Genomic DNA, 27083 nt, shown 5'->3' with positions numbered 1-27083 from the left:
TCCCGCCCCTTTAACGGCGACCGGTGGGAACGGACGCGCCTCATTGGTCGCCTGCCACCGCTCCCGCTTCGCTATTGGCCGGAGCGGCCGCCACTCCCAGCCGCCGGGCCCCGCCCCCTCCACTTCTGGGCGGGGCGCCGTGACGTCACGGCGGTGCCCGCTCGCCGCCATTGGTCGCCCGCGCCGGCGCCTCCGCGCGAGTTGATTGGCGGCTGGGAGTGGAGGAGGGGCGTGGCCGCCGGGGAAGGGGCGTGGCCGCGTGACCGGGGTGGCGCGGCCACGTGACCACAACAGCCCGCGTCACGTGGGGGTGGCGGCGGCACCCGCGGCGCGATGACCCCTCCGGGCCCGCAGGGGGCGCGCTCTGCAGCGCCACCGAGCCGCTCCGTGCCCCATCATGCAGGACCCCGCCCGCTATAGGCGTCACCCTATAGCCCCTTACCCCCACAGACACCCGCAACCCTCCTTCCTCTATAGGAAGCCCCTATAGATCCCGCTATGACTGTGGCGACCGCAACCCCGCGCTCCCCACCGCGCTCCCTCCCCCACCCGTTGCCATGGCGACCACAAGCGCATGCGCAGCGCCGCCGGGCTGCGGCGGGAGGGAGCGCGGCGCGCAAGCGTGGCCACGCCCACACCCCCCAAGCCCCGCCCACCGCAAGCCCCGCCCACCGGCAGCCGGAGCGGCCGCACGGACGGAGCCGCAGACCCCGGGACAGACGGACGGGCGGGCCCTGGGGGGCTCCGCCATCTCCCCCGTGTCCGCCATGGCCGAGCCCGCCGCGCAGGCCCCGCTCCTCTCCTCGGCCGCGGCCTCCGGGCCCTGCGGCGGCTCCGGGCCCGCGTTCTGCGCCGGTGAGAGCTGGAAGAACGGGCCCTGGGGATTGGGGGGAGGGGGGGAAGCGGCGTGTGGGGGCGGAATGGGGCGTGTGGGGGCGATGGGGGGCGAGGAGGAGCGGGGGGAGAGGGGAAGAGGCCTGGGAATGGGGGGAAACCGCGTTAGTGTGGGAAATGTGAGGTGGAAAATGGTTTTGGGGGGGGAAATGTGAGGTGGAAATGGCTTTGGGGGGGAAATGTGAGGTGGAAATGGCTTTGGGGGGGAAATGTGAGGTGGAAATGGCTTTGGGGGGGTGGAAATGCCTTTGGGGGGGAAATGTGAGGTAAAAGTAGTTTTGGGGGGGGAAATGTGAGGTGAAAATGGCTTTGGGGGGGGAAATGTGAGGTGAAAATGGCTTTGGGGGGAAAATGTGAGGTAAAAGTGGTTTTGGGGGGGAAAAGTGAGGTAAAAATGGCTTTGGGGGGGGAAATGTGAGGTGGAAATGGCTTTGGGGGGGAAATGTGAGGTGGAAATGGCTTTGGGGGGGAAATGTGAGGTGAAAAGGGGTTTAGGGGGGAAATGTGGGGTGGAAAGGGGTTTAGGGGGGAAATGTGGGGTGGAAAGGGGGTTTGGGGGTGGATAAAGGGGGAGAGGCCCAAGGGGATGAGGCCTTGGGATTGGGGGGGGCAAAAATGGTGTTAAAGTGGGAAATGTGAGGTAAAAATGGCTTTGGGGGGGAAATGGGGTGAAAAGGGGTTTGGGGGGGGAAATGTGGGGTGGAAAGGGGGTTGGGGGGTGGATAAAGGGGGAGAGGCCCATGGGGATGAGGCCTTGGGATGGGGGGAAAGAGCTGGAGGAGCTGTGGGGAAATGACATCAAAGTGTGGCCGAAAAGGGGGTGAAAACTGCGCCCAAAAAGGGGAGAAAACCACCTGAAAAAGGGGGTGAAAGCTGCCCCAAAAATGGGTGAAAGCAACCCAGAAAAGGGGATGAAAACTGCCCAGGAAAGGGGGTGAAAACCACCCCAAAATGGGTGAAAACTCCGCCCAAAAGGGGGTGAAAAGCACCCAGAAAAAGGGGTGAAAACCACAAAAAAGGGGCAAAAACTGCCCCAAAAGAAGGGGTGAGAAGCACCCGAAAGAAGGGGTGAAAACTGCACCCAAAATGGGGTGAAGAGGACCCAAAAAATGGGGGGAAAATTGCTGCAAAAAAGGGGGTGAAAACTGCCCCAAAAAGGGCAAAAACTTCCCCGGAAAAGGGGGTGAAAACCACCCCAAAAATGGGTGAAAATCACCCAGAAAAGGGGTTGAAAAGCGCCCCCAAAAATGGGGTAAAAACCACCAAAAAAGAGCAAAAAACGTCTCAAAGAAGGGGGTGAAAAGCACCCAAAGAAGGGGGTGAGGACCACCCCAAAAAAGGGGTGAAAAGCACCCAAAAAAGGGCAAAAACTGCCTTAAAAAAGGGGGCAGAAACCACCCCAAAAAAGGGGGTGAAAAGCACCCAAAAAGAGGCAAAAACCACCCAAAAAATGGGGTGAAAAGCACCCAAAAAAGGGCAAAAACCGCCCCAAAAAAAGGGGGCAGAAACCACCCCAAAAAGGGGTGAAAACCACCCCAAAAAGGGGGGTGCAAACCACCCCCAAAAGGGGCGAAAACCGCCCCAAAAATGGATGAAAAGCACCCCAAAAGGGGACAATGGGTGTTTTGGGGGGGCTGGGGCTGCTCCGTCCGTCTGGGGGGGTCCCCGACTTCCCCATTGCCCAAATTGTTGTGATTTCACCCCAATTTTCCCCCTATCCTGCAGCTTCACCCCCAAACCCGCCGGTTTCACCCCAAATATCATTGGGGGGGGGGGGACGTTATTTGGGGGTTCAGCACTGGGGGGGGGGTGGATTTGGGGGTGACCCCACAACATTTGCGCCGAATCGCCCCCAAAATCGCGACCGAGGTGGGAAAATGGGGTAAAAACCGCCTGATTTGGTTCAAGACGTGAACCCCAAAAAGAGGGGACCCCAAAAATTTTGGGGGTAACACCCAAACCCACCAACACTTCACCCCCCAATTTTGGGGTAAAATTGGGGTCCTGGGCTCTCCTTGAAGGGGGGAGGGGGTGCTCAACCCCCCCCAATGATCAATTTTTGGGGTGCACCCCCCCATTTTGGGCTGATTTCACCCCAAAACCTCATCAGCACCCCAAAGTTGCCTCAAAGTGAACCCCCCATTGTTGGTTGGTTTTGGGGGGGGTTTTGGGGACCCCAGGGGGTTTTGGGGTCCCAGGGGGGGTTTTGGGGTCCCCCAGCGCTCACCCCTCTGTGTTCTCTTGCAGATCCCCCCAAATCTTCCTCCTCTTCCTCCTCTGTTTCTCTCTCTGTGGCTGCACCAGGCAAGTCTCCCCCTTTTCTGGGACCCCCCCAAATTTCTGCCCCCCCCCCCAGGGTCCTTTTTGGGGGGGGGGATTGAACCCTTAAACCCCTCTTAATTTAGGGGCCCCCCCTCTGCTGTTTTGGGGCATCCCCGAGCCCTTTTGTGGCCCCCATGTTATTATGGAGGGGGTTGAACCCCCAAATCACCCCCATTTGGGGGGTGGGGAATCATCCTGAGACCCCCCCCCCCAAAAATACAGGCTGAAATTTGGGGGCTCCCCGTCTAATTACAACCTTAGCACTGATTAACCCCCCCCCAAAATAGACGTTTTTGTCTTTAATTTCTTTATTTTCTGGCTTTTTAACCCATTTTCATGTTCGTCCCCCCCCCCGGCTGTTCCCCCCATGGCTCTTCCCCCCCGCTTTGGCTGTTCCCCCCATGGCTTTACCCCCCCCTCCCTGCCCCGGCTGTTCCCCCCATGGCTTCACCCCCCCTCCCTGCCCCGGCTGTTCCCCCCATGGCTGTTCCCCCCACCCCGGCTGTTCCCCCCACTTTGCACGCCCCCCTCCCCCGCTGCTCGACGAGGAAAATCGCCGTTTCTTATGATTTTACCCCAAAATCTCCCCCCCATGACCCGTCTGTGGCGCCGCCCGCGTGTGACCCCCCCGGAACAACCCCCCCTGGAACCGAACCCCAAATATAGGGGGGGTGGGGAGAAGGTGAGGAGCCCCCCCCAAAATGGACCCAAAATCCCCCCGTTTTGACCCAAAACAAGTGTATGGGGGGGGAATGTTGCGTCATTGTGGAACCTGCCCCCCCCAGCATGGCCGGGGGGGATCCCAAAATGCTCCTTGGGCTGCATGACCCCTCCAAACCACCTCTGATTCCCCCCAAGATCGCAGCCCCAAATCCCCCTTTTTTGCCCCCAAAATTCCCCTTTTCTCCCCCAAACTCCCAACCCCCCAAAAATCCCTTTTTCACCCCCCAAAATTCCCCATTTCTCCCTGGTTTTCCCTCCCCAAAAACCCCTTTTTCCCAAAATCCCCCCTTTTCCCCCCCAAATCCCTTCCCCCCCTTTTCCCCCCCAAATCCCTTCCCCCCCTTTTCCCCCCAATCCCATTTGCCCCCCCCAATCCCATTTGCACCCCCCATTTGTCCCCCCCCAATCCCTTTTACCCCCCCCAGTCCCTTTACCCCCCCTTTCCCCCCCAAATCCCCTTTTCCTCCCAATCCCTTGTCCCCCCTCTTTTTTCCCCCCAAATCCCTTTGCCCCCCCCATTCCCCCGGGTGACCCCGTGTCCCCACAGGCCTGGGGGCTCCCCCCCCGGACTCCCCCGAATCCCCGTTCGAGTTGGTCCCCCCCGGACCCCCATTTTGGGCCGATCGTGAGGTTTTGAGCCAAATCCCCGAGGACCGCATCTGCCACTTCCCGCCCGCGGGGGGCGCCGGGAGGATCCAAAGCGGGAGCGCGGGGGGCGCCGGGAGGATCCAAAGCGGGCCGGGGAGGCTCAAACTGGGCACCACGGCGGCGCTGGAGGAGGTGTCCAAGTGCGTACGGGAGATGCACCAGTTCACCGCCCAGTTCCTGCACTGGGACGCACTGGGGGACGACGGTGACGTAGTCGGCAGTGGCACCCATGGCGTAGTCGGCAGCGTCACCAGTGCCACCCCATGCGACCCCGGCGAGGGACCCCCGCCCCGCCCCACTGGGGACACCGTGGTGGCCCCGCCCCCCCCAGAACCACGGGACCCCCCCCACCCCGCGCCCCTCCCCCGCCTGCCAGGTACACACCCAAAAAGTCATGTTTGCACCCCAAAAAAGAGCCACCCCCAATATGGCGAGGTTGGGGGGGGGGGGAGTGGGACCCCCCCCCCCCCCCAAAAAAATGGGACGGAAAAGGAGGGGGGCGTCTGGGCTGCAAATGGGGGGGGGAGCTTTTAGTTTTGCCCAAAATGTGGGGTTTTTAGCCCAAAAATGTGCCGCCTCAAAAATGGGGAGTTTGGGGGAGAGCGGGACCCACTTAAAAATGGGGGAAAAAGGGGATAAAAAAGAGGGGGGTCTGGGCCCAGAATGGGGGGGATGGGGGGGGAGGGGGAGCCTTTTGTTTTGCCCAAAACGCTGGGTTTTTAGCCTAAAAAATGTGCCGGCTCAAAAATGGGGAGTTTGGGGGAGTGGGGAGAGCGGGACCCCTAAAAATGGGGGGAAATGAGGTAACAAAGGAGGGGGGTCTGGGTCTGGGGGGGACAGGGGGGTGAACATTTCATTTTGCCAAAAAATCTCCTGTTTTACCCCAAAAATGCCGCCGTTATGGAGTCACCCCAAAAATGTGAAGTTTGGGGGGAGGGCGGGAGCAGCCGGAGCCCCCAAAAAAAGGGGGGAAAGGGGATAAAAAATGGGGGGGGGGAACTTCTGGTTTTGCCCCAAAACCTGGGGTTTTTACCCCAAAAATGCCGCCGTTACTGAGTCGCCCCAAAAATATGAAGGGGGGCAGTGGAACCCCCCCCAAATGGGAGTGAAAATTGGGTGGGGTGTAAAAGGGGGCGGGGCTTAAGAAAAGGGGCGGGGTTTAGGTAAAGGGGTGGGGTGTAAAGGGGGTGTGGTTTAGAAAAGGGGTGGGGTTTGGTAATGAATGAGGTGCAAAAGGGGTGGGGTTGAGTAATGGGGCGTGGTTTAGAAAGGGGGTGGGGCTTAGTAATGGGGCGGGGTCAAAAGGGGCGGGGCATTTCAACCACGGAACTGGAACGGGGGGGGGGGGCTCTTGTTTTGGTGTAAAACAGAAGGATTTTGGGGCAAAACTTAATGGTGCATTGGGGGAGGTTGTTAACGAACACGTGTTAATTAGCGTGGGGATGTTTAATTAGCGCTATTGCCTAATGAGGGGGAGGGAAGGATTTTGGGGTCCTGGGGGGGGTCATTTTGGGCCTGGGGGGGGATTTGGGGTCCAGGGCCCCCCCTGGATTTCCCCCTCCCACTTTGGTCTCTTCCCCTCCCCACAGGGGGGTTTGGGGACGCCCCAAAAATTACTCCTGGGGGGGGGATTTGGGGGGTGATTTTTGGGGTTAAATCAGGGGATTAGAGGTGGGATTTGCTGCTTCATGGGGTGATTTGGGGGTTCAGATTTTGGGGGTGAATTTTGGGTTTAAATTGGGGGACTTAGGGGTGGGATTTGCTGCTTCACAGGGAGATTTGGGGGTTAGGATTTGGGGTTCGGGGGGTCAAGATTTTGGGGTCTGGGGGGGGTCATTTTGGGGTCTGTGGACCCCCCTGGATTTCCCCCTCCCCTGTGGTCTCTTCCCCTCCCCATGGGCGGATTTGGGGGGTGAATCTTGGGGTTAAATTGGGGGGTTTAGGGGCAGGATTTGCTGCTTTATGGGGAGATTTGGAGGTTTGGATTTGGGGGTTTAGGGGGTGATTTTTGGGGGGTTTAGGGGTGGGATTTGCTGCTTCATGGGGAGATTTGGGGGTTAGGATTTGGGGGTTTAGGGGGTGAATTTTGGGCTTAAATTGGGGGGCTTAGGGGCAGGATTTGCTGCTTCACGGTTTGGATTTGGGGGTTTGAATTTGGGGTTTGGGGTGTGAAATTTGGGGTCTGGGGGGCTCATTTTGGGGTCCGTGGGCCCCCCTGAATTTCCCTCTCCCCCTGTGGTCTCTTCCCTTTTCCATGGGTGGATTTGGGGGGTGAATCTTGGGGTTAAATTGGGGGGTTTAGGGGCAGGATTTGCTGCTTCATGGGGAGATTGGATTTGGGGTTTGGGGGGTGAAATTTGGGGTCTGGGGGCCGAATTTTGGGGTCCGTGGCCCCCCCCGGATTTCCCCCTCCCCTGTGGTCTCTTCCCGTCCCCATGGGCGGATTTGGGGGGTGAATTTTGGGGTTCAATGAGTGGTTTTACCGCTGGAATGTCACCCCCCCTCCCCCCGTCTCCCCGCTTTGCAGCCGTACGGGATGTGCTGCTGTGGCGGCCGCCCGGCCGCTCGGGGGCGCTGCTGGCGCTGAGCGCGCTGCTGCTGCTGTCCCTGAGCGCCTGCAGCGCCGTGGCCGTGCTGGCCCACGCGGCCCTGGCTCTACTCTCCGTCACCATCAGCCTGCGCGTCTACCGGGGGCTGCTGGCCGCGCTGCAGCGCGCGCCCGACGCACACCCCTTCCGGTGAGGGGGGGGCCGGGGGGGGGGGGATGGGGGTTGGGGGGGGAATGGGGGTTTGGGGGGAAAAAGTGGGTTTGGGGGGAAAAATGGGGGTTGGGGGGAAATGGGGGTTTGGGGGGAAAAAGTGGGGTTTGGGGGGAAAAATGGGGGTTTGGGGGATGGGGATTGGGGGGAGATGGGGGGAAATGGGGGGGGAATGGGGGTTTGGGGGGAAAAGTGGGGGTTTTGGTGGGATGGGATTGGGGGGGAGATGGGGGTTTGGGAGAAAAAATGGGGTTTTGGGGGGGGGAAAAGTGGGGTTTTGGGGGGGATATGGGGGTTGGGGGGGCATGGGGTTTGGGGGGGAATGGGGTGGGGGGGATGGGGGTTTGGGGGGAAAAAGTGGAGTTTTGGGGGAAATGGGGTTTGGGGGGAGATGGGGGAAATGGGTTGTGGGGGGGAATGGGGGGTTGGGGGGAAAAAGTGGGGTTTGGGGGAAAAAGTGGGGTTTTGGGGAAAAAATGGGTTTTGGGGGGAGATGGGGGGAAATGGGGGGGGGGAATGGGGTGGGAGGATGGGGGGTGATGGGGGTTTGGGGGGAAAAAGTGGGGGTTTGGGGGAAAATATGGGGTTTTGGGGGAATGGGGATTGGGGGGGAGATGGGGGGAAATGGGGGTTGTGGGGAAAATTGGATTTGGGGGGAAATGGGCATTGGGGGAAGGATTTAGGGGGGATTTTGGGGCACCCCCCCCTCATCTGGCTGTCGCTGGACCTGGACTTGACCTTGACCCCTGAGACCTTCCTCCCCATTTTGGGGGTCCCAGGAATGATTTTGGGTTCCAGGAGGGATTTTGGGGTGCAAGGGTTGGATTTTGGGGTGTGTGGTGGGTGGATTTTGGGGTGCCCCCCCTCACCTGACCCTCCCCTTCCTCCCCCCCCCAGCGCGTACCTGGACCTGGACCTGACCTTGACCCCCGAGCGGTTCGAGGCCGTGGCTGTGGGGGCCGCGCGGCAGCTGGACCGGGGGCTGCGGCGGCTCCTGCGGCTCCTGCTGGTGCACGACCTGCTGGACTCGCTCAAGGTCGGAGCCTCCACCCCCCCACTGTCCCCGGGACCCCCCCAAATGTCCCTGGGACCCCCCCAAATGTCCCTGGGACCCCCCCAAATGTCCCTGGGACCCCAAATGTCCCTGTGACCCCCCCCAAATGTCCCTGTGACCCCCCCCAAATGTCCCTGGGACCCCCTCAAATGTCCCTGTGACCCCCCCAAATGTCCCTGTGACCCCCTCAATGTCCCTGTGATCCCCCCAAATGTCCCTGTGACCCCCACAAATGTCCCTGGGACCCCAAATGTCCATGTGAGCCCCCTAAATGTCCTTGTGACCCCAAATGTCCCTGGGACCCCCCCTCAAATGTCCCTGTGACCCCAAATGTTTATGTGACCCCCCCAAATGTCCCTGGGACCCCCCCTCAAATGTCCCTGTGACCCCAAATGTTTATGTGACCCCCCCAAATGTCCTTGGGACCCCCCCTCAAATGTCCCTGGGACCCCCCCACAAATGTCCCTGGGACCCCCCACAAATGTCCATGTGATCCCCCTAAATGTCCCTGTGACCCCCCCAAAATGTCCCTGTGACCCCCCTCAAATGTCCCTGTGACCCCCCTCAAATGTCCCTGGGACCCCCCCAGATGTCCCTGTGACCCCCTCGATGTCCCTGTGATCCCCCCAAATGTCCCTGTGACCCCTCCCAAATATCCACGTGACCCCCACATATCCCTGTGACCCCCCCGAAATGTTCTTGTGACCCCAAATGTCCCTGGGACCCCCCTAAATGTCCTTGTGACTCCTCTAAATGTCCTTGTGACCCCCCCAATGTCCCTGTGACCCCCCAAATGTCCTTGTGACCCCCAATGTCCCTGTGACCCCCCCAAATGTTCTTGTGACCCCAAATGTCCCTGCGACCCCCCTAAATGTCCTTGTGACCCCAAATGTACCTGTGACCCCCCCAAATGTCCATGTCACCCCAAATGTCCCTGTGGCCCCAAATGTCCTTGTGACCCCAAATGCCCCTGTAACCCCCCAAATGCCCTCGTGACCCCCAGTGTCCCTGTGACCTCCAATGTCCCTGGGACCCCAAATGTCCCTGTGACCCCCGCACTCCTCCTCCTCTTCCCCCCCCCCAGCCCCCCGGGACCCCCCCAAACTCCCTTCCCCCCCCAGTTGGCCGTGACCATGTGGCTCCTGACCTACGTGGGCGCCGTTTTCAACGGCATCACCCTCCTCATCCTCGGTAAGAAACGGGGTGCACCCCGCCCAAAAACCATACAACACCCCCCCCATTGCTATGAGGGGGGGGGACCCCAAAAAGTGTCACCAAGTGGGGTTTGACCCCCCCAAATCTCCCCCGTTGTAGCTGAGCTCTTGGCCTTCACCCTCCCCCCGCTCTACGAGAAGTACAAGGTGAGCCCTAAAACGATGGGGACCCCCAAAATTGAAAGGGGGGGGGGTTAAAAAGAGGGGGGACACCCCAAAAAGAGGGGGGACACCCCTAAAAAACAGGTGATACCCCTAAACCCCCCCCCAAACAGGTGCAGATTGATCACTCCATGGGGGTCGCCCGGCAGCAAATCGATGACGTTGTGGCCAAGTAAGTGCGACCCCCCCCCAAAATTAGGACCCCCCCCAAACCTTTACCCCCCACCCCCAACCTCTAGGACCCCCCCACGTTCCCCTGGACCCCCCCACATTCCCCTGCCCCCCCCCAATCTCTGTTTCTCCCCACAGGGTCCACGCGAAGCTCCCATTCCTGGCCAAGAAGCCGCCCCAATAAGCCCCCATGGGGGGGGGGGGCAGGGGGGGCCCCCCAAGCTCCTCAGCCTCCCCAAACCTCAGCCCCCCCATCTCACAGTGGCGTCCGTCTGTCCTTCCCCCCACCCCAAAGCCTTGGGGGTGCTTTTGGGGGGGGGTTGAACCCCAAAACCCCCCTGGGGGGGCTCGACCCCCCAAAATTGTTCCCCCCCCCCCCTTGTTCTTTTTTTAAGGTGAATTAAGTGAAACGTCTGTAACTGCTGTAAATGGGGGGGGGGGCACAGCCCCTCAGGGGGGGCTCAGCCCCTCCCCCCCACACCCCCCCTCAGCCCCCCCAAATAATGGGGGGGAGGGGGGACACGGGGACCCCCCCCATCAATAAAACATCACGATGGAGAAATCTGAACCCCCCTCTTTGTGGTGGTGGCCCCCAAATGGCCTTGTGACCCCCCCCAATGTCCGTGTGACCCCCCCAGATGTCCCTGTGACCCCCCAAATGTCCCTGTGACCCCAAATATCCCTGTGACCCCCCCAATGTCCCTGTGACCCCAAATATCCCTGTGACCCCCCCAAATGTCCCTGTGACCCCCCCCAAATGTCCCTGTGACCCCGCCCAGATGTCCCTGTGACCCCGCCCAGATGTCCCTGTGACCCCAAATGTCCCCATGTCCCCCCAAATAACTTTGTGACCCCCCCCAAAATGACACTGCGGGGGGGTTGGTGACACGGGGGGGTTGGTGACACGGGGGGGGTCCCCGGTCTGTGAAAAAACCTCGCAAATTAGGGAAAAAACGCACGAATTGGGTGAAAAAAGCAGCACACGAGCAGCAGCCGGTTGCTAGGGGCGGGGCCTGTTGCTAAGGGCGGGGCAGCTCTGCTCCCACCCCGCCTCTGTGGGCGGAGCCTGGCGTTTGGGAGGCGTGGTCTACCCGCTCCCACCCCGCCCCTGTGAGCGGAGCCTGTCGATAGGGGCGTGGTCTACCCGCTCCCACCCCTCCCCTGTGGGCGGAACCCGTTTCTAGGGGCGTGGCTTCCCCTCCGCTGCCGGGTGCGGGTGGGCGGAGCGTGTTGCTAGGGGCGTGGCCTCCCTTCCGCAGCACCGCCCGGGTGGGCGGAGCCTGTTGCTAAGGCCCCGCGCGCGCTTCCGGCGGGGCGGTGTTTTCCCCCCCGGAAGCGCTGCGGGCGGGGCTGCCGGTGACCCGGAAGCGCAGCGCGGGGCGGGGCGAGGCGGCGATGGCGGCCGAGGAGCCTCAGCAGAAACCGGAACCGCTCGGCGGCGACAGCGACGGTACCGACCCGACCCGGAACCGGAAACGGAACCGGGACACCCCCCCCCACCCTCCCCCCCCCGCCCCGGGACCCCCCCCGCGAACCCCAGAGCCACTTTGGGGGGGGGGGGAGAGACCGGGGTGTGGGGGGGAGGGGCCCAAATGACCCCCCGGGACCCCAAATCTCGCGAGAGCAGCAAATCCCGCCCCGAAAGCCCCGGTTTCCCGCCAAAATCCCCCCCCCGAACCCCCAAATTCCCCCCCAGACCTCAAAATGAACCCCAAAACCCCCCCTTGGGACCCCAAATCTGCCCCCAAATCCACCCCAGGAAACCCCAAACCCCCAAAATCACCCCTTGGACCCCCAAATCCCCCCTTGGAGACCCCAAATCTGCCCCAGGAACCCCCCAGGAACCCCCAACCCCCCCTTGAACCCCCAGACCCCCCCAAATTCCCCCCTTGGGACCCCAAATCTGCCCCAAAATCCCCCCTGGGACCCCCAACATCCCCCCTGTACCCCAAATCCCCCCCCGAACCCCAAATCCTTCCCCAAACCCCCAAATTCCCCCCCATGAAACCCCCAACCTCCCCAATTTCCCCCTTGAACCCCCAAATCCCCCCTTGGAACCCCAAATCTGCCCCAAACCCCAAATCCCCCATGAACTCCCAAATCCCCCATGAACCCCCAAATCCCCCCTGAACCCCTCAAAACCCCTCCAGGAACCCCCAACCCCCCCTTGAGCCCCCAAAGCCCCCAGACCCCCAATACCCCCCCAAACCCCAAAATTCCCCCCTTGGACCCCCAAATTCCCCCCTTGAACCCCCAAATTCCCCCCTTCAACCCCCAAATTCTCCCCTTGGGCCCCCAATCCCCCTTGTGCCCCAAACCCCCCAGACCCCCAATCCCCCCCAGACCCCCAAAATTCCCCCCTTGAACGCCCAAATTCCCCCCTTGGACCCCCAACATCCCCCCTGAACCCCAAATCCCCCCCCGAACCCCAAATCCCCCCCTGACCCCCCAAATCCCGCAGGTGTGAACTGCTTGGCCTACGACGAGGCCATCATGGCGCAGCAGGACCGGATCCAGCAGGAGGTGACAGCCCCCCCAAAACCCCCCAAAATCACCCCCAAACCCCCCCAAGACCCCCCCAAAACCTCCCCAAGACCCCCCCAAACCCCCCCAGTAACCCCAGCCCCGTGGGGTCCCCCCCGTGCCCCCCAGATCGCGGTGCAGAACCCGCTGGTGTCGGAGCGGCTGGAGCTGCGGGTGCTGCTGCAGGAGTACGCGCAGGACGACCACGTGTACCGGCAGAAGATCCAGGTACGGACCAGTACAGACCAGTATAGACCAGTATGGACGAGTATAAACCGGTATGGACCAGTATGGGACTGGGAAGGGACTGGGACAGCACTGGGAGGGGACAGGGGACATCAGTATGGGACTGGGAGGGGGGCAGGACGACCATGTGTACCGGCAGAAGATCCAGGTACGGACCAGTATAGACCAGTACAGACCAGTATAGACCAGTATGGGACTGGGAGGGGACAGGGATGACACTGGGAGGGGACAGGGGACACCAGTATGGGACTGGGAGGGGACAGGGATGGCACTGGGAGGGGATAGGGGACACCAGTATGGGACTGGGAGGGGTGCAGGATGACCACAGGTGCTGCTAGAAGATCCAGGTACCGACCAGTATAAACCAGTATAGATCGGTATAAACCAGCACGGACCAGTATGGGACTGGATGGGACTGGGAGAGCACTGGGAGGGGACAGGGGGCACCAGTATGGGACTGGGAGGGGCCCTGAGGGACCAGTACAGGACTGGGAGCACCAGTGTGGCCCCAGTTTGGCACTGGGAACAGCTCAAGGGTCCCAGTTCATCCCCGGGCCCTCCCAGTGGGTCCCCAGTTCCCTTCCAGTGCTCCCAGTTCATCCTCAGTGCCTCCCAGTGGGTCCCAGCCCCTCCCAGTGCCCCCAGTGGGTCCCCAGTCCCTCCCAGTCCCTCCCAGTCTCTCCCAGTCCATCCCAGTCCCTCCCAGTGCCCCCAGTCCCTCCCAGTCCCTCCCAGTGGGTCCCGAGTGCCTCCCAGTGCCCCCAGTCCCTCCCAGTCCCTCCCAGTGGGTCCCAGTTCCTCCCAGTGCTCCTAGTCCATCCCCAGTTCCTCCCAGTGAGTCCCCAGTCCCTCCCAGTCCCTCCCAGTGCCCCCAGTCCCTCCCAGTGGGTCCCCAGTCCCTCCCAGTGGGTCCCAGTCCCTCCCAGTGGGTCCCAGTCCCTCCCAGTGGGTCCCCAGTCCCTCCCAGTCCGTCCCAGTGCTCCCAGTCCGGGCGGTTGCAGGCGCTGCTGCAGAAATACTCGCACATCCGCAAGACGCGGCCGGACGGGAACTGCTTCTACCGGGCCTTCGGCTTCGCGCACCTGGAGGCGCTGCTGGATGACGCACAGGAGCTGCAGAGGTGGGTCCCCCCGAACGCCTGGGTCCCCCCCGAACGCCTGGGTCCCCCCCGAACGCCTGGGTCCCTCCCGAACGCCTGGGTCCCCTCCCGAACTCCTGGGTCCCCCCCTGAACTCCTGGGTCCCTCCTGAACTCCTGGGTCCCCCCCTGAACTCCTGGGTCCCCTCCTGAACTCTTGGGTCCCCTCCTGAACTCCTGGGTCCCTCCCGAACGCCTGGGTCCCCTCCCGAACTCCTGGGTCCCTCCCGAACTCCTGGGTCCCCCCCTGAACGCCTGGGTCCCCTCCCGAACGCCTGGGTCCCCCCGAACGCCTGGGTCCCCCCCTGAACTCCTGGGTCCCCCCCGAACGCCTGGGTCCCCTCCTGAACGCCTGGGTCCCCTCCCAAACGCCTGGGTCCCTCCCGACCTCCTGGGTCCCCTCCCGAACTCCTGGGTCCCTCCTGAACTCCTGGGTCCCTCCTGAACGCCTGGGTCCCTCCCGAACTCCTGGGTCCCTCCCTGAACTCCTGGGTCCCTCCCTGAACTCCTGGGTCCCCCCCTGAACTCCTGGGTCCCCCCCCGAACTCCTGGGTCCCCCCTGAACTCCTGGGTCCCCCCCGAACTCTTGGGTCCCCCCCTGAACTCCTGGGTCCCCCCCGAACTCCTGGGTCCCCCCCTGAACTCCTGGGTCCCCCCCGAACTCCTGGGTCCCCCCCTGAACTCCTGGGTCCCCCCCGAACTCCTGGGTCCCCTCCCGAACTCCTGGGTCCCCTCCTGAGCTCCTGGGTCCCCTCCTGAACTCCTGGGTCCCTCCCGAACTCCTGGGTCCCCCCCCGAACTCCTGGGTCCCCCCCTGAACTCCTGGGTCCCTCCTGAACTCCGGGGTCCCCCCCGAACTCCTGGGTCCCCCCCCCGAACTCCTGGGTCCCCCCCCGAACTCCTGGGTCCCCCCTGAACTCCTGGGTCCCCCCCCGAACTCCTGGGTCCCCCCTGAACTCCTGGGTCCCCCCCCGAACTCCTGGGTCCCCCCTGAACTCCTGGGTCCCTCCCGAACTCCTGGGTCCCTCCCGAACTCCTGGGTCCCTCCCGGACGCCTGGGTCCCTCCCACAGGTTCAAGGAGGTGTCCGCGCGCAGCAAGGAGGAGCTGGTGGCTCAAGGCTTCACCGAGTTCACCATCGAGGACTTTCACAACACGGTGGGGACACCGGAGGGGACACGGGGGGGTGGGGACACCAGGGGGGGACACGGCGGGGGGAGTGGGGTCATGTTGGGACATGGGGATGTGGTCCCTGTGACCCCTGTGGCCCTGAACTTGACCCTGATGTGCAGCTGATGGAGCAGCGGGTGCACATGGGGGAATATGGGGACCCAGGGGGACACGGGGGGACGTGGGACATGGGGACACGGTCCCTGTGACCCCCATGGCCCTGACCTTGACCCCGTGACCCTGACCTTGACCGGTTTGGCAGCTGATGGAGCAGTGGGTGCACATGTGGCGATGTGGGGACACAGGGGGACATGAGGGGTTGTGGGACATGGGGACACGGTCCCTGTGACCCCTGTGACCCTGACCTTGACCCTGTGACCCTGACCTTGACCCATTGTGAAGCTGATGGAGCTGATCGAGCGGGTGGACTGGTGGGTGCACATGGTGGGGTGTGGGGACCCAGGGGGATGTGGGACATGGGGACGTGGTCCCTGTGACCCTGACCTTGACCTCGTGACCCTGACCTTGCGCCTTTGCCAGCTGATCGAGCGGGTGGAGCGGCGGGTGTGCATGGGACCATGTGGGGACACAGGGGGACACGGGGGGATGTGGGACATGGGGACACGGTCCCTGTGACCCTGACCTTGACTCCATGGCCCTGACCTTGCCCATTTGGCAGCTGATGGAGCTGATCGAGCGGGTAGAGCGGCGGGTGCACATGGGGGGATGTGGGGACCCAGGGGGACACGGGGGGATGTGGGACATGGGGACACGGTCCCTGTGACCCCCATGGCCCTGACCTTGCCCCCTTGGCAGCTGATGGAGCTGATCGAGCGGGTGGAGCGGCGGGTGCCGCTGCCGGAGCTGCTGGCCGCGTTCAACGAGCCGGGCACGTCGGATTACCTGGTGGTTTACCTGCGCCTGCTCACCTCGGGCTGCCTGCAGCGGCACCAGCGCTTCTTCCAGCACTTCCTGGAGGGCGGCCGCTCCGTCAAGGAGTTCTGCCAGCAGGTACGGCGCACGGGGCTCGCACGGGGCCCGTACGGTGCACACGGGGCTTGTATGGTGCACATGGGGCTCGTACAGTGCACATGGGGCTTGCACAGTGCACATGGAGCTCATACGGTGCACATGGGGCTTGCACAATGCACATGGAGCTCATATGGTGCACATGGGGCTTGCACAAGGCACATGGGGCTCATATGGTGCACATGGGGCTTGCACAATGCACATGGAGCTCATATGGTGCAAATGGGGCTCATATGGTGCACATGGGGCTTGCACAATGCACATGGGGCTCATATGGTGCAAATGGGGCTCATATGGTGCACATGGGGCTCATATGGTGCACATGGGGCTTGCACAATGTACATGGGGCTCATACGGTGCACATGGGGCTTGCACAATGCACATGGGGCTCATATGGTACACATGGGGCTTGCACAATGCACATGGGGCTCGTATGGTGCACATGGGGCTTGCACAATGCACATGGAGCTCATATGGTGCACATGGGGCTTGCACAAGGCACATGGGGCTCATATGGTGCACATGGGGCTTGCACAAGGCACATGGGGCTCATATGGTGCACATGGGGCTTGCACAAGGCACATGGGGCTCATATGGTGCACATGGGGCTTGCACAATGCACATGGAGCTCATATGGTGCACATGGGGCTTGCACAATGCACATGGAGCTCATATGGTGCACATGGGGCTTGCACAATGCACATGTGGCTCATATGGTGCACATGGGGCTTGCACAATGCACATGGGGCTCATACAGTGCACATGGGGCTTGCACAAGGCACATGGGGCTCATACAGTGCACATGGGGCTTGCACAAGGCACATGGGGCTCATATGGTGCACATGGGGCTCAGACAGGGCACACAGGACTTGGATGGTGCACGTGGGGCTCGTACGGTGCACATGGGGCTCGTATGGCGCACATGGGGCTTGCACAAGGCACATGGGGCTCATATGGTGCACATGGGGCTCGTATGGTGCACATGGGGCTTGCAGAGTGCATGTGGGGCTCATATGGCGCACATGGGGCTCATATGGTGCACATGGGGCTCATATGGTGCACATGGGGCTTGCACAATGCACATGGGGCTCGTATGGCGCACATGGGGCTCGTATGGCGCACATGGGGCTCATATGGCACACATGGGGCTCATATGGTGCACATGGGGTCATACAGTGCACATGGGGCTTGCACAAGGCACATGGGGCTCATATGGTGCACATGGGGCTCATATGGTGCACATGGGGCTCGTATGGCGCACATGGGGCTCATATGGTGCACATGGGGCTCGTATGGTGCACATGGGACTCATATGGCACACATGGGGCTCATATGGTACACATGGGGTCATACAGTGCACATGGGGCTTGCACAAGGGACATGGGGCTCATATGGTGCACATGGGGCTCACACAGGGCACACGGGACTTGTATGGTGCACGTGGGGCTCGTATGGTGCACACGGGACTCCTATGGTGCCAATGGGACTCGTATGGTGCACATGGGACTTGTACGGCTCACATGGGGCTCATATGGCTCACATGGCTTGCACAGGGCTCATATGGCTCACATGGGGCTCATATGGTGCACATGGGACTCGTATGGCGCACATGGGACTCCTATGGTGCACATGGGGCTCGTATGGCTCACATGGGACTCCTATGGTGCACATGGTACTCGTATGGTGCACGTGGGGCTTGTATGTGCACATGGAGCTCGTATGGCTCACATGGAGCTCGTGTGGCTCACATGGGTCTTGTATGGCACACATGGGGCTCCTATGGTGCACATGGGGCTCCTATGGTGCACATGGGATTCCTATGGTGCATATGGGACTCGTATCATGCACATGGGAATCGTATGGCTCACATGGGACTTGTATGGTGCACAAGGGACTCCTATGGTGCACATGGGGCTCCTATGGTGCACATGGAGCTCCTATGGTGCACATGGGGCTCATATGGTGCACGTGGGGCTTGTATGGTGCACACGGGACTCCTATGGTGCCAATGGGGCTCGTGTGGTGCACATGGGGCTCATATGGTGCACATGGGACTCGTATGGTGCACATGGGACTCGTATGGCACACATGGAGCTTGTATGGTGCACATGGGGCTCATGGTGCACGTGGGGCTTGTATGGTGCACATGGAGCTCGTATGGTGCACATGGGGCTCATATGGCTCACATGGCTTGCACAGGGCTCATATGGCTCACATGGGGCTCATATGGTGCACATGGGACTCGTATGGTGCACACGGGACTCCTATGGTGCCAATGGGACTCGTATGGTGCACGTGGGACTTGTATGGCTCACATGGGGCTCATATGGCTCACATGGGACTTGTATGGTGCACATGGGGCTCCTATGGTGCACATGGGGCTCGTATGGCACACATGGAGCTCGTATGGTGCACATGGGACTCGTATGGTGCACATGGAGCTCGTATGGTGCACATGGGACTCGTATGGTGCACATGGAGCTCGTATGGCGCCCATGGAGTTTGTATGGTGCACATGGGGCTTTTATGGTGCACGTGGAGCTCGTATGGTGCACATGGGACTCGTATGGTGCACATGGAGCTCGTATGGCGCCCATGGGACTCGTATGGTGCACGTGGTGCTTGCGTGGCTTGCACGGTGCTCGTGCAGCTCACACGGTGCTCGCGCGCCCTCGCGCGCCCTCTTGACGCCGCTCTCTGCCGCAGGAGGTGGAGCCGATGTGCAAGGAGAGCGACCACATCCACATCATCGCGCTGGCGCGCGCGCTGCGCGTGTCCATCCTGGTGGAGTACATGGACCGCGGCGAGGGCGGCACCACGCACCCCCACGTCTTCCCCGAGGGCTCGCAGCCCCGCGTCTGCCTGCTCTACCGCCCCGGCCACTACGACATCCTCTACAAGTGACCCCCGCACGGACGCGACCACGCACGGACGCGGGAGCCCCGCCCCCCCCGGGACGGCACGGAGCCCCCGTGATGTCATAGAACCCCCTCGTGACGTCATAGAGGCCCCGTGATGTCATAGAACCCCTCGTGACGTCATAGAGGCCCCGTGATGTCATAGAAACCAGCGTGATGGCATAGAGGCCACATGACGTCATAGAGGCCCTATGATGTCATAGAGGCCCCGTGATGTCATAGATTCCCCTTCGTGATGTCATAGAGGCCCTGTGATGTCATAGAAAGCCCCACGATGTCATAGAAACCCCTCGTGACGTCATATAGGCCCCGTGATGTCATAGAAACCACTGTGATGTCATAGAGGCCCAGTGATGTCATAGAAACCGCTGTGACGTCATAGAGGCCCTGTGATGTCATAGAACCCCCGTGATGTCATAGAGGTCCTGTGATGTCATAGAACCCCCATGATGTCACAGAACCCATGTGATGTCATAGAGGCCTCGTGATCTCATAGAGGCCTCGTGATCTCATAGAACCCCCCGTGATGTCATAGAGGTCCTGTGATGTCATAGAAACCCCATGACGTCACAGAACCCCTGTGATGTCATAGAGGCCTCGTGATCTCATAGAACCCCCTGTGATGTCATAGAGGTCCTGTGATGTCATAGAACCCCCATGATGTCACAGAACCCATGTGATGTCATAGAGGCCCTGTGATGTCATAGAAACACCCATGATGTCACAGAACCCATGTGACGTCATAGAGGTCCTGTGATGTCATAGAAACCCCCGTGGTGTCACAGAACCTCCGTGACATCATAGAGGCCCCGTGATGTCATAGACCCCCTTGTGGCGTCATAGAGGCCCTGTGAGGTCATAGAAACCCCCATGATGTCATAGACCCCTCGTGGCGTCATAGAACCCCCTGGGACATCACAGAACCCCCATGACGTCATAGAGGCCCCGTGATGTCATAGAAACCCCCATGATGTCATAGAACCCCTGTGATGTCACAGAGCCCCTCGTGGCCCCTCGTCATAGAACCCCCATGATGTCACGGAGCCCCCATGATGTCATAGAAGCCCTCGTGATGTCACAGAACCCCACGTGGCATCATAGAGGCCCTGTGACATCATAGAACCCCCCTTGACGTCACAGACGCCCTCATGACATCATAGAACCCCCATGACATCACAGAACCTCACGTGACGTCATAGAACCCCCGTGATGTCATAGAAACCCCCGTGATGTCATAGAAACCCCCGTGACGTCATAGAACCCCACGTGGTGTCATAGAGCTCCTGTGACATCACAGAACGCCCGTGACGTCACAGATTCCCCCGCTGACATCATAGAGCGCCCCATGATATCATAGAGCCCCCCCATGACATCGGCTGCCCCGATGAGGTCATAGAGCTCTCCCATGACATCACACGTCCAGCCTGTGACATCACGGAGCTCTCCCGTGACATCACGTGTTCCCGGTGACATCACAGAGCCCTCCCGTGACGTCACGTGTCGCTCCTGTGACATCACGGGGCCCTCGTGTGACACCGCGTGTCCCTCCCGTGACGTCACGTGTCCCACCTATGACGTCACGGGGCCATCCGTGACGTCACGCCCCTCGTGCCGCCCCCGCACGCGCCCCCGCCCCCCCCCCCCCCCCCCCCGAAAATAAAGGATTTGGCCCCATTGGCTGCGCACGGGGGTTTAATGGGGGGGTCAAGGGGTTGGAGGGGTGGGGGAGGGGCACTTGGGACCCCCACTATGGGGCAGTTGGGGGGCGGGGGAGGGGCACCTGTGACCCCTTTAGGGGACACTTGAGGGGCAGCTTGGGAGCTGGGGGGCAATGGGGGGTCCAGGGGAGGCTTTGGTTCCCCCCCCATCATCAAAGCCCCCATTGCACCCCTTCCCCCAGCAGGGACCCAGGAGTTTGGGGGGGACCCAGGAGCTCGGGGGGGACCCAGGAGTTCGGGAGGGACCCAGGAGTTCGGGAGGGACCCAGGAGTTCGGGGGGGACCCAGGAGTTCGGGAGGGACCCAGGAGTTCGGGAGGGAGGACGGGGTTGTTAAGGGGGAGCTCTGCGTTTCCCCCACTCCTCTCCCCCCATTCCCCACACTCCTGGGTCCCCCCCGCACTCCTGGGTCCCTCCCGCACTCCTGGCTCCCCCCGGACGCCTGGGTCCCTCCCGCACTCCTGGGTCCCTCCCGCACTCCTGGGTCCCCCTGCACTCCTGGGTCCCTCCCGCACTCCTGGGTCCCCCCCGCACTCCTGGGTCCCTCCCGCACTCCTGGCTCCCCCCGGACGCCTGGGTCCCTCCCGCACTCCTGGGTCCCTCCCGCACTCCTGGGTCCCCCTGCACTCCTGGGTCCCTCCCGCACTCCTGGGTCCCTCCCGCACTCCTGGGTCCCCGCGCACCGGGAGGCGGCGCTGCCCCCCCCGCCCCCCCTCCTCCTTCCCACGCCCGCAGCCGCCGCCGCCAACCCCGGGCCCGCGCGCGGCCGCCGGTTCCGACCCCGGTAAGGGCCCCACCCCCCCCGCACCCCCCCGGGCCCCCCCGCACCCCCCCCATCCCCCCCGCATCCCCCTCCCCCCCCAGCGCGGTCCCCAGCCGGGGTGGGGGGAGGGGCGCGGGCGGCGGGGAGCGGGGCCCATCCCCCCATCCCCCCACCACCGGAGCGAACCCTCCCCCCACCATCACCCCCCCCTCCCCCCCCCGAGACCCCCCCGGAGACCCCAAAACAACCCCCACCCCCCCCATAGCCAGGGATGCTCCAGCCGGGGGGAGGGACCCAGGCATCCGGGGAGGACCCAGGCGTCCGGGAGGGTATGAGGAAAGGACCCAGGCGTCCGGGAGCCTGAACACCCCCCCCCTCCATGGGACCCCCCCCGAGTCTCCCACGTCCCCCCCCCAACCCCCAAAACCCCCCAAGTCTCCAACCCCCCCCCCCCGTACCCAGGGATGCTTCAGCGGGGGGAGGGGCCCAGGCAGCCAGGAGGGGACCCAGGCGTCCGGGGAAGCCACTTCCCCCCCCAAAATCGCCCCCAACCCCCCCCCCATACCCCCCAGAACCAGGGATGGGGGAGGGGCATCACCCGGACGCCTGGGTCCCCTCCTGGGGGGGGGGGGGTGGGTGTCACGTGACCAGGGCTGATGCAAGGGGGTCCCTGGGGCACGAGGGTGCCGGGGGTGGGGGGGGGGCGGGTTTGTCATTTAATGAGCTGCTGTTAATTAGCGTCGGTTCTTTAGTGGCACCGCTAATTGGCCCCTGGGTGGGGAGGAGGAGGCCCGGACGCCTGGGTCCCTTCCCGGACACCTGGGTCCCCCCGCCCAGAACGCCTGGGTCCCCTCCCAAACACCTGGTTCCTTCCCGAACTCCTGGGTCCCCCTCCGAACTCCTGGGTCCCCTGCCCCCAAACTCCTGGGTCCCTCCCGCACTCCTGGGTCCCTCCCGCACTCCTGGGTCCCTCCCGAACTCCTGGGTCCCTCCCGAACTCCTGGGTCCCCCCTGAACTCCTGGGTCACTCCCGAACTCCTGGGTCCCCCCTGAACTCCTGGGTCCCTCCCGGACGCCTGGGTCCCTCCCGAACTCCTGGGTCCCCCCTGAACTCCTGGGTCCCTCCCGGACGCCTGGGTCCCCCTCCGAACTCCTGGGTCCCCCCTGAACTCCTGGGTCCCTCCCGGACGCCTGGGTCCTGGCAGGTGTCACACGGGGGGGCTCATGTGGCACTAGGATCCCCCTCCCCCCCTCACTCCCCCTCCCCCCCCAGGCGGCCCCCCCGGTTGGGGGGGGGGCCATGGAGCTCCGGACCCGGTAGCAGGGGCTCTTGCACGAGGACCCCGTCGCACGAGGGGGGACACAGGTAGGGCCCGGCCCCTCCCCCACGCCCGGACGCCTGGGTCCACTATGGGGGGGAGGGGGCTGGGAGGGTCCCTGCCCTGTCTATGGGGTCAGTGGGGGGGTTGGGGGCAGCACCCGGATGCCTGGGTCCCTATGGATGTCATCGGGGGGTGCAGGTCCCGGACGCCTGGGTCCCGTATTGGGGGGGCTGGGGGGGGATCCCTGTCTTGTATGTGGGGTCAGAGGGGGGTTCAGCACCCGGACGCCTGGGTCCCTCATGGGGGGTCCCTATAGATGTCATTGGTGGGGGGTGCAGGCCCCAAATGCCTGGGTCCCTCATGGGGGGTCCCTATAGACGTCATTGGTGGGGGATCCAGGCCCCGGATGCCTGGGTCCCTCATGGGGGGTCCCTATAGATGTCATTGGTGGGGGGTTCAGCACCCGGACGCCTGGGTCCCTCATGGAGGGTCCCTATAGATGTCATTGGTGGGGGGTGCAGGCCCCAAATGCCTGGGTCCCTCATGGGGGGTCCCTATAGACGTCATTGGTGGGGGGTGCAGGCCCCGGACGCCTGGGTCCCTCATGGGGGGTCCCTATAGACGTCATTGGTGGGGGTCCATGCCCCGGATGCCTGGGTCCCTATAGATGTCATTGGTGGGGGGTGCAGGCCCCGGACGCCTGGGTCCCTCATGGGGGGTCCCTATAGACGTCATTGCTGGGGGTCCATGCCCCGGACGCCTGGGTCCCTATAGATGTCATTGGTGGGGGGTGCAGGCCCCGGATGCCTGGGTCCCTCACCCCCTCCCCCACCTCCACAGGACCCCCCCACCCCCTCCTCCCCCCATGGCCTCCCCTCCCCCTTCCCCCTTTTCCCCTCCCCCCGCTTCCCTCCTCCCTTTGGCAGCAACGATGACGATGGTGACGATGGTGATGATGATGACGAAGATGATGACGCTGATGAAGGTGACGATGGTGACAACGCTGCCCAACGTGAGGACGTGGATGAAGGTGATGATGGTGATGATGCTGCCCAAGGTGATGGTGCTGATGAAGATGATGAAGATGATGATGCTGATGAAGATGCCGATGGCACCAACACTGCCCAAGGCAATGATGCGGATGAAGATGATGAAGATGATGATGCTGATGAAGATGCCGATGGTGACACCACCACCCAAGGTGACGATGCTGATGGTGACCAAGGTGACCATGCGGATGAAGATGATGATGCGGATGAAGATGATGATGCTGCTGCTGCTGATGATGATGAGCAAGGTGACGATGCTGATGAAGATGATGATGCTGATGATGATGATGATGATGAGCAAGGTGACGATGCTGATGAAGATGATGATGCTGATGATGTTGATGATGATGAGCAAGGTGATGATGCTGATGAAGATGATGATGCGGATGAAGATGCCGACGGCGCCAACGCTGCCCAAGGTGACGATGCTGATGATGACGACCAAGGTGACGATGGTGATGAAGATGACCAAGGTGACGATGGTGATGAAGATGATGATAGTGACAATGACCAAGGTGACAATGCGGATGAAGGTGTTGATGCTGATGAAGATGATGATGGTGATGATGCTGATGAAGATGCCGATGGCGCCAACGCTGCCTAAGGTGATGGTGCGGATGAAGATGATGATGGTGATGATGCTGATGATGATGACCAAGGTGATGGTGCGGATGAAGATGATGATGGTGATGATGTTGATGATGATGACCAAGGTGACAAAGCTGCTGATGATGACCAAGGTGACGATGCGGATGAAGATGATGATGGTGATGATGCTGATGATGATGACCAAGGTGACAAAGCTGCTGCTGATGACCAAGGTGATGATGCGGATGAAGATGATGATGGTGATGATGCTGATGATGATGACCAAGGTGACAAAGCTGCTGCTGATGACCAAGGTGATGGTGTGGATGAAGATGATGATGGTGATGATGCTGATGATGATGACCAAGGTGACAAAGCTGCTGCTGATGACCAAGGTGACGATGCGGATGAAGATGATGATGGTGATGATGTTGATGATGATGACCAAGGTGACAAAGCTGCTGATGATGACCAAGGTGACGATGCGGATGAAGATGATGATGGTGATGATGCTGATGATGATGACCAAGGTGACAAAGCTGCTGCTGATGACCAAGGTGATGATGCGGATGAAGATGATGATGGTGATGATGTTGATGATGATGACCAAGGTGACGATGCGGATGAAGATGATGATGGTGATGATGCTGATGATGATGACCAAGGTGACAAAGCTGCTGCTGATGACCAAGGTGATGGTGCGGATGAAGATGATGATGGTGATGATGCTGATGATGATGACCAAGGTGACAAAGCTGCTGCTGATGACCAAGGTGACGATGCGGATGAAGATGATGATGGTGATGATGTTGATGATGATGACCAAGGTGACAAAGCTGCTGATGATGACCAAGGTGACGATGCGGATGAAGATGATGATGGTGATGATGCTGATGATGATGACCAAGGTGACAAAGCTGCTGCTGATGACCAAGGTGACGATGCGGATGAAGATGATGATGGTGATGATGCTGATGATGATGACCAAGGTGACAAAGCTGCTGCTGATGACCAAGGTGATGATGCGGATGAAGATGATGATGGTGATGATGCTGATGATGATGACCAAGGTGACAAAGCTGCTGCTGATGACCAAGGTGATGGTGTGGATGAAGATGATGATGGTGATGATGCTGATGATGATGACCAAGGTGACAAAGCTGCTGCTGATGACCAAGGTGACGATGCGGATGAAGATGATGATGGTGATGATGCTGATGATGATGACCAAGGTGACAAAGCTGCTGCTGATGACCAAGGTGATGGTGTGGATGAAGATGATGATGCTGATGATGCCCAAGGTGACCATGCGGATGAAGATGACGATGGTGATGAAAATGACGATGCTGACGAAGATGATGATGGTGACAACACTGCCCAATGTGATGATGCAGATGAAGATGATGATGGTGACAACACTGCCCAATGTGATGACGCGGATGAAGATGATGATGCTGATGATGACCAAGGTGACGATGCAGATGAAGATGCCAGCGGCGCCAATGCTGCCCAAAGTGATGATGTGGATGAAGATGATGATGCGGATGAAGATGATGATGCAGATGAAGATGATGATGTTGCCTCTGCCCAAGGTGATGATGCGGATGAAGATGATGATGATGCCTCTGCCCGAGATGATGATGCAGATGAAGACAATGATGCTGATGAAGACAATGATGCCAATGAGGATGATGGTGCCTCTGCCCAAGGTGATGATGCAGATGAGGATGATGATGCTGATGAAGATGATGATGCAGATGAAGACGATGATGCTGATGAAGATGATGATGGTGCCTCTGCCCAAGGTGATGATGGTGATGAAGATGCCGATGCTGATGAAGATGATGATGGTGCCTCTGCCCAAGGTGATGATGGTGATGAAGACGATGATGCTGATGAAGATGATGATGGTGCCTCTGCCCAAGGTGATGATGGTGATGAAGACGATGATGCTGATGAAGATGATGATGGTGCCTCTGCCCAAGGTGATGATGGTGATGAAGATGCCGATGCTGACGAAGGCGCTGATGGTGCCTCTAACCAAGGTGATGATGCGGGTGAAGACGATGATGGTGCCTCTACCCAAGGTGATGATGCGGATGAAGACGATGATGCAGATGAAGACGATGATGCAGATGAAGACGATGATGCTGATGAAGATGATGATGGTGCCTCTACCCAAGGTGATGATGCGGATGAAGACGATGATGCAGATGAAGACGATGATGCTGATGAAGACGATGATGCTGATGAAGATGCTGATGCTGATGAAGATGATGATGGTGCCTCTACCCAAGGTGATGATGCTGATGAAGACGATGATGCTGATGAAGATGATGATGGTGCCTCTACCCAAGGTGATGATGCTGATGAAGACGATGATGCTGATGAAGATGATGATGGTGCCTCTACCCAAGGTGATGATGCTGATGAAGACGATGATGCTGATGAAGATGATGATGGTGCCTCTACCCAAGGTGATGATGCTGATGAAGATGATGATGTTGTCTCTGCCCAAGGTGATGATGGTGATGAAGATGCCGATGCTGACGAAGGCGCTGATGGTGCCTCTAACCAAGGTGATGATGCGGGTGAAGACGATGATGGTGCCTCTGCCCAAGGTGATGATGCAGATGAGGACGATGATGCAGATGAAGACGATGATGCAGATGAAG

At 60.8% G+C, this 27083-nt stretch overlaps 3 protein-coding genes across 5 annotated transcripts; all 3 read left to right on the top strand.

Moving 5' to 3' along the window:
• Positions 1-542: 542 nt before the first annotated feature.
• Positions 543-10515, top strand: LOC139826275 (reticulon-3-like). 2 transcript variants are annotated; one of them, XM_071801505.1, is made up of 9 exons: positions 543-855; positions 3142-3198; positions 4487-4963; positions 7115-7325; positions 8244-8382; positions 9522-9591; positions 9715-9761; positions 9890-9948; positions 10086-10515. In XM_071801505.1, exons 1-9 carry the CDS (start codon positions 558-560, stop codon positions 10129-10131), a joined length of 1404 nt encoding a protein of 467 aa, XP_071657606.1. In that variant the 5' UTR covers positions 543-557; the 3' UTR covers positions 10132-10515. The 2 variants fall into 2 exon arrangements, with proteins under 2 accessions (XP_071657606.1, XP_071657607.1); XM_071801506.1 differs by lacking the exon at positions 4487-4963.
• A 733-nt stretch (positions 10516-11248) lies between these two features.
• On the top strand, positions 11249-20614 carry OTUB1 (OTU deubiquitinase, ubiquitin aldehyde binding 1). 2 transcript variants are annotated; one of them, XM_071801510.1, is made up of 7 exons: positions 11249-11397; positions 12409-12470; positions 12600-12698; positions 13718-13836; positions 14926-15010; positions 15839-16033; positions 18758-20614. In XM_071801510.1, exons 1-7 carry the CDS (start codon positions 11343-11345, stop codon positions 18953-18955), a joined length of 813 nt encoding a protein of 270 aa, XP_071657611.1. In that variant the 5' UTR covers positions 11249-11342; the 3' UTR covers positions 18956-20614. The 2 variants fall into 2 exon arrangements, with proteins under 2 accessions (XP_071657611.1, XP_071657612.1); XM_071801511.1 differs by lacking the exons at positions 11249-11397; positions 12409-12470; positions 12600-12698 and adding an exon at positions 12745-12864.
• A 2563-nt stretch (positions 20615-23177) lies between these two features.
• On the top strand, positions 23178-27045 carry LOC139826252 (uncharacterized). The gene is made up of 8 exons (XM_071801443.1): positions 23178-23218; positions 23698-23972; positions 24033-24122; positions 24195-24353; positions 24966-26035; positions 26079-26393; positions 26514-26995; positions 27042-27045. The coding sequence occupies exons 1-8, from the start codon at positions 23178-23180 to the stop codon at positions 27043-27045; spliced, it is 2436 nt and encodes an 811-aa protein (XP_071657544.1).
• Positions 27046-27083: the final 38 nt, after the last annotated feature.

The sequence above is a fragment of the Patagioenas fasciata genome, chromosome 39 (assembly GCF_037038585.1).
Source record: "Patagioenas fasciata isolate bPatFas1 chromosome 39, bPatFas1.hap1, whole genome shotgun sequence".
NCBI lineage: Eukaryota > Metazoa > Chordata > Aves > Columbiformes > Columbidae > Patagioenas > Patagioenas fasciata.
Note: the sequence above shows the minus strand (reverse complement) of the source record. Positions and strands in the feature narration are given on the sequence as shown.

Bases quoted from the DNA above. Each gene is read 5' to 3' on its own strand.
- OTUB1 (XM_071801510.1), top strand. From the start codon at position 11,343: ATGGCGGCCGAGGAGCCTCAGCAGAAACCGGAACCGCTCGGCGGCGAC. The intron at 13,837-14,925 runs GTGGGTCCCCCC...TCCCTCCCACAG, and splicing joins GACGCACAGGAGCTGCAGAG to GTTCAAGGAGGTGTCCGCGC. The intron at 16,034-18,757 runs GTACGGCGCACG...TCTCTGCCGCAG, and splicing joins TCAAGGAGTTCTGCCAGCAG to GAGGTGGAGCCGATGTGCAA.
- LOC139826275 (XM_071801505.1), top strand. From the start codon at position 558: ATGGCGACCACAAGCGCATGCGCAGCGCCGCCGGGCTGCGGCGGGAGG. The intron at 4,964-7,114 runs GTACACACCCAA...CCCGCTTTGCAG, and splicing joins GCCCCTCCCCCGCCTGCCAG to CCGTACGGGATGTGCTGCTG. The intron at 7,326-8,243 runs GTGAGGGGGGGG...TCCCCCCCCCAG, and splicing joins CCCGACGCACACCCCTTCCG to CGCGTACCTGGACCTGGACC.
- LOC139826252 (XM_071801443.1), top strand. From the start codon at position 23,178: ATGCCTGGGTCCCTCATGGGGGGTCCCTATAGATGTCATTG. The intron at 23,973-24,032 runs GTGACGATGCTG...ATGCGGATGAAG, and splicing joins TGGTGACACCACCACCCAAG to ATGATGATGCTGCTGCTGCT. The intron at 24,354-24,965 runs GTGTTGATGCTG...CTGATGACCAAG, and splicing joins AGGTGACAATGCGGATGAAG to GTGATGATGCGGATGAAGAT.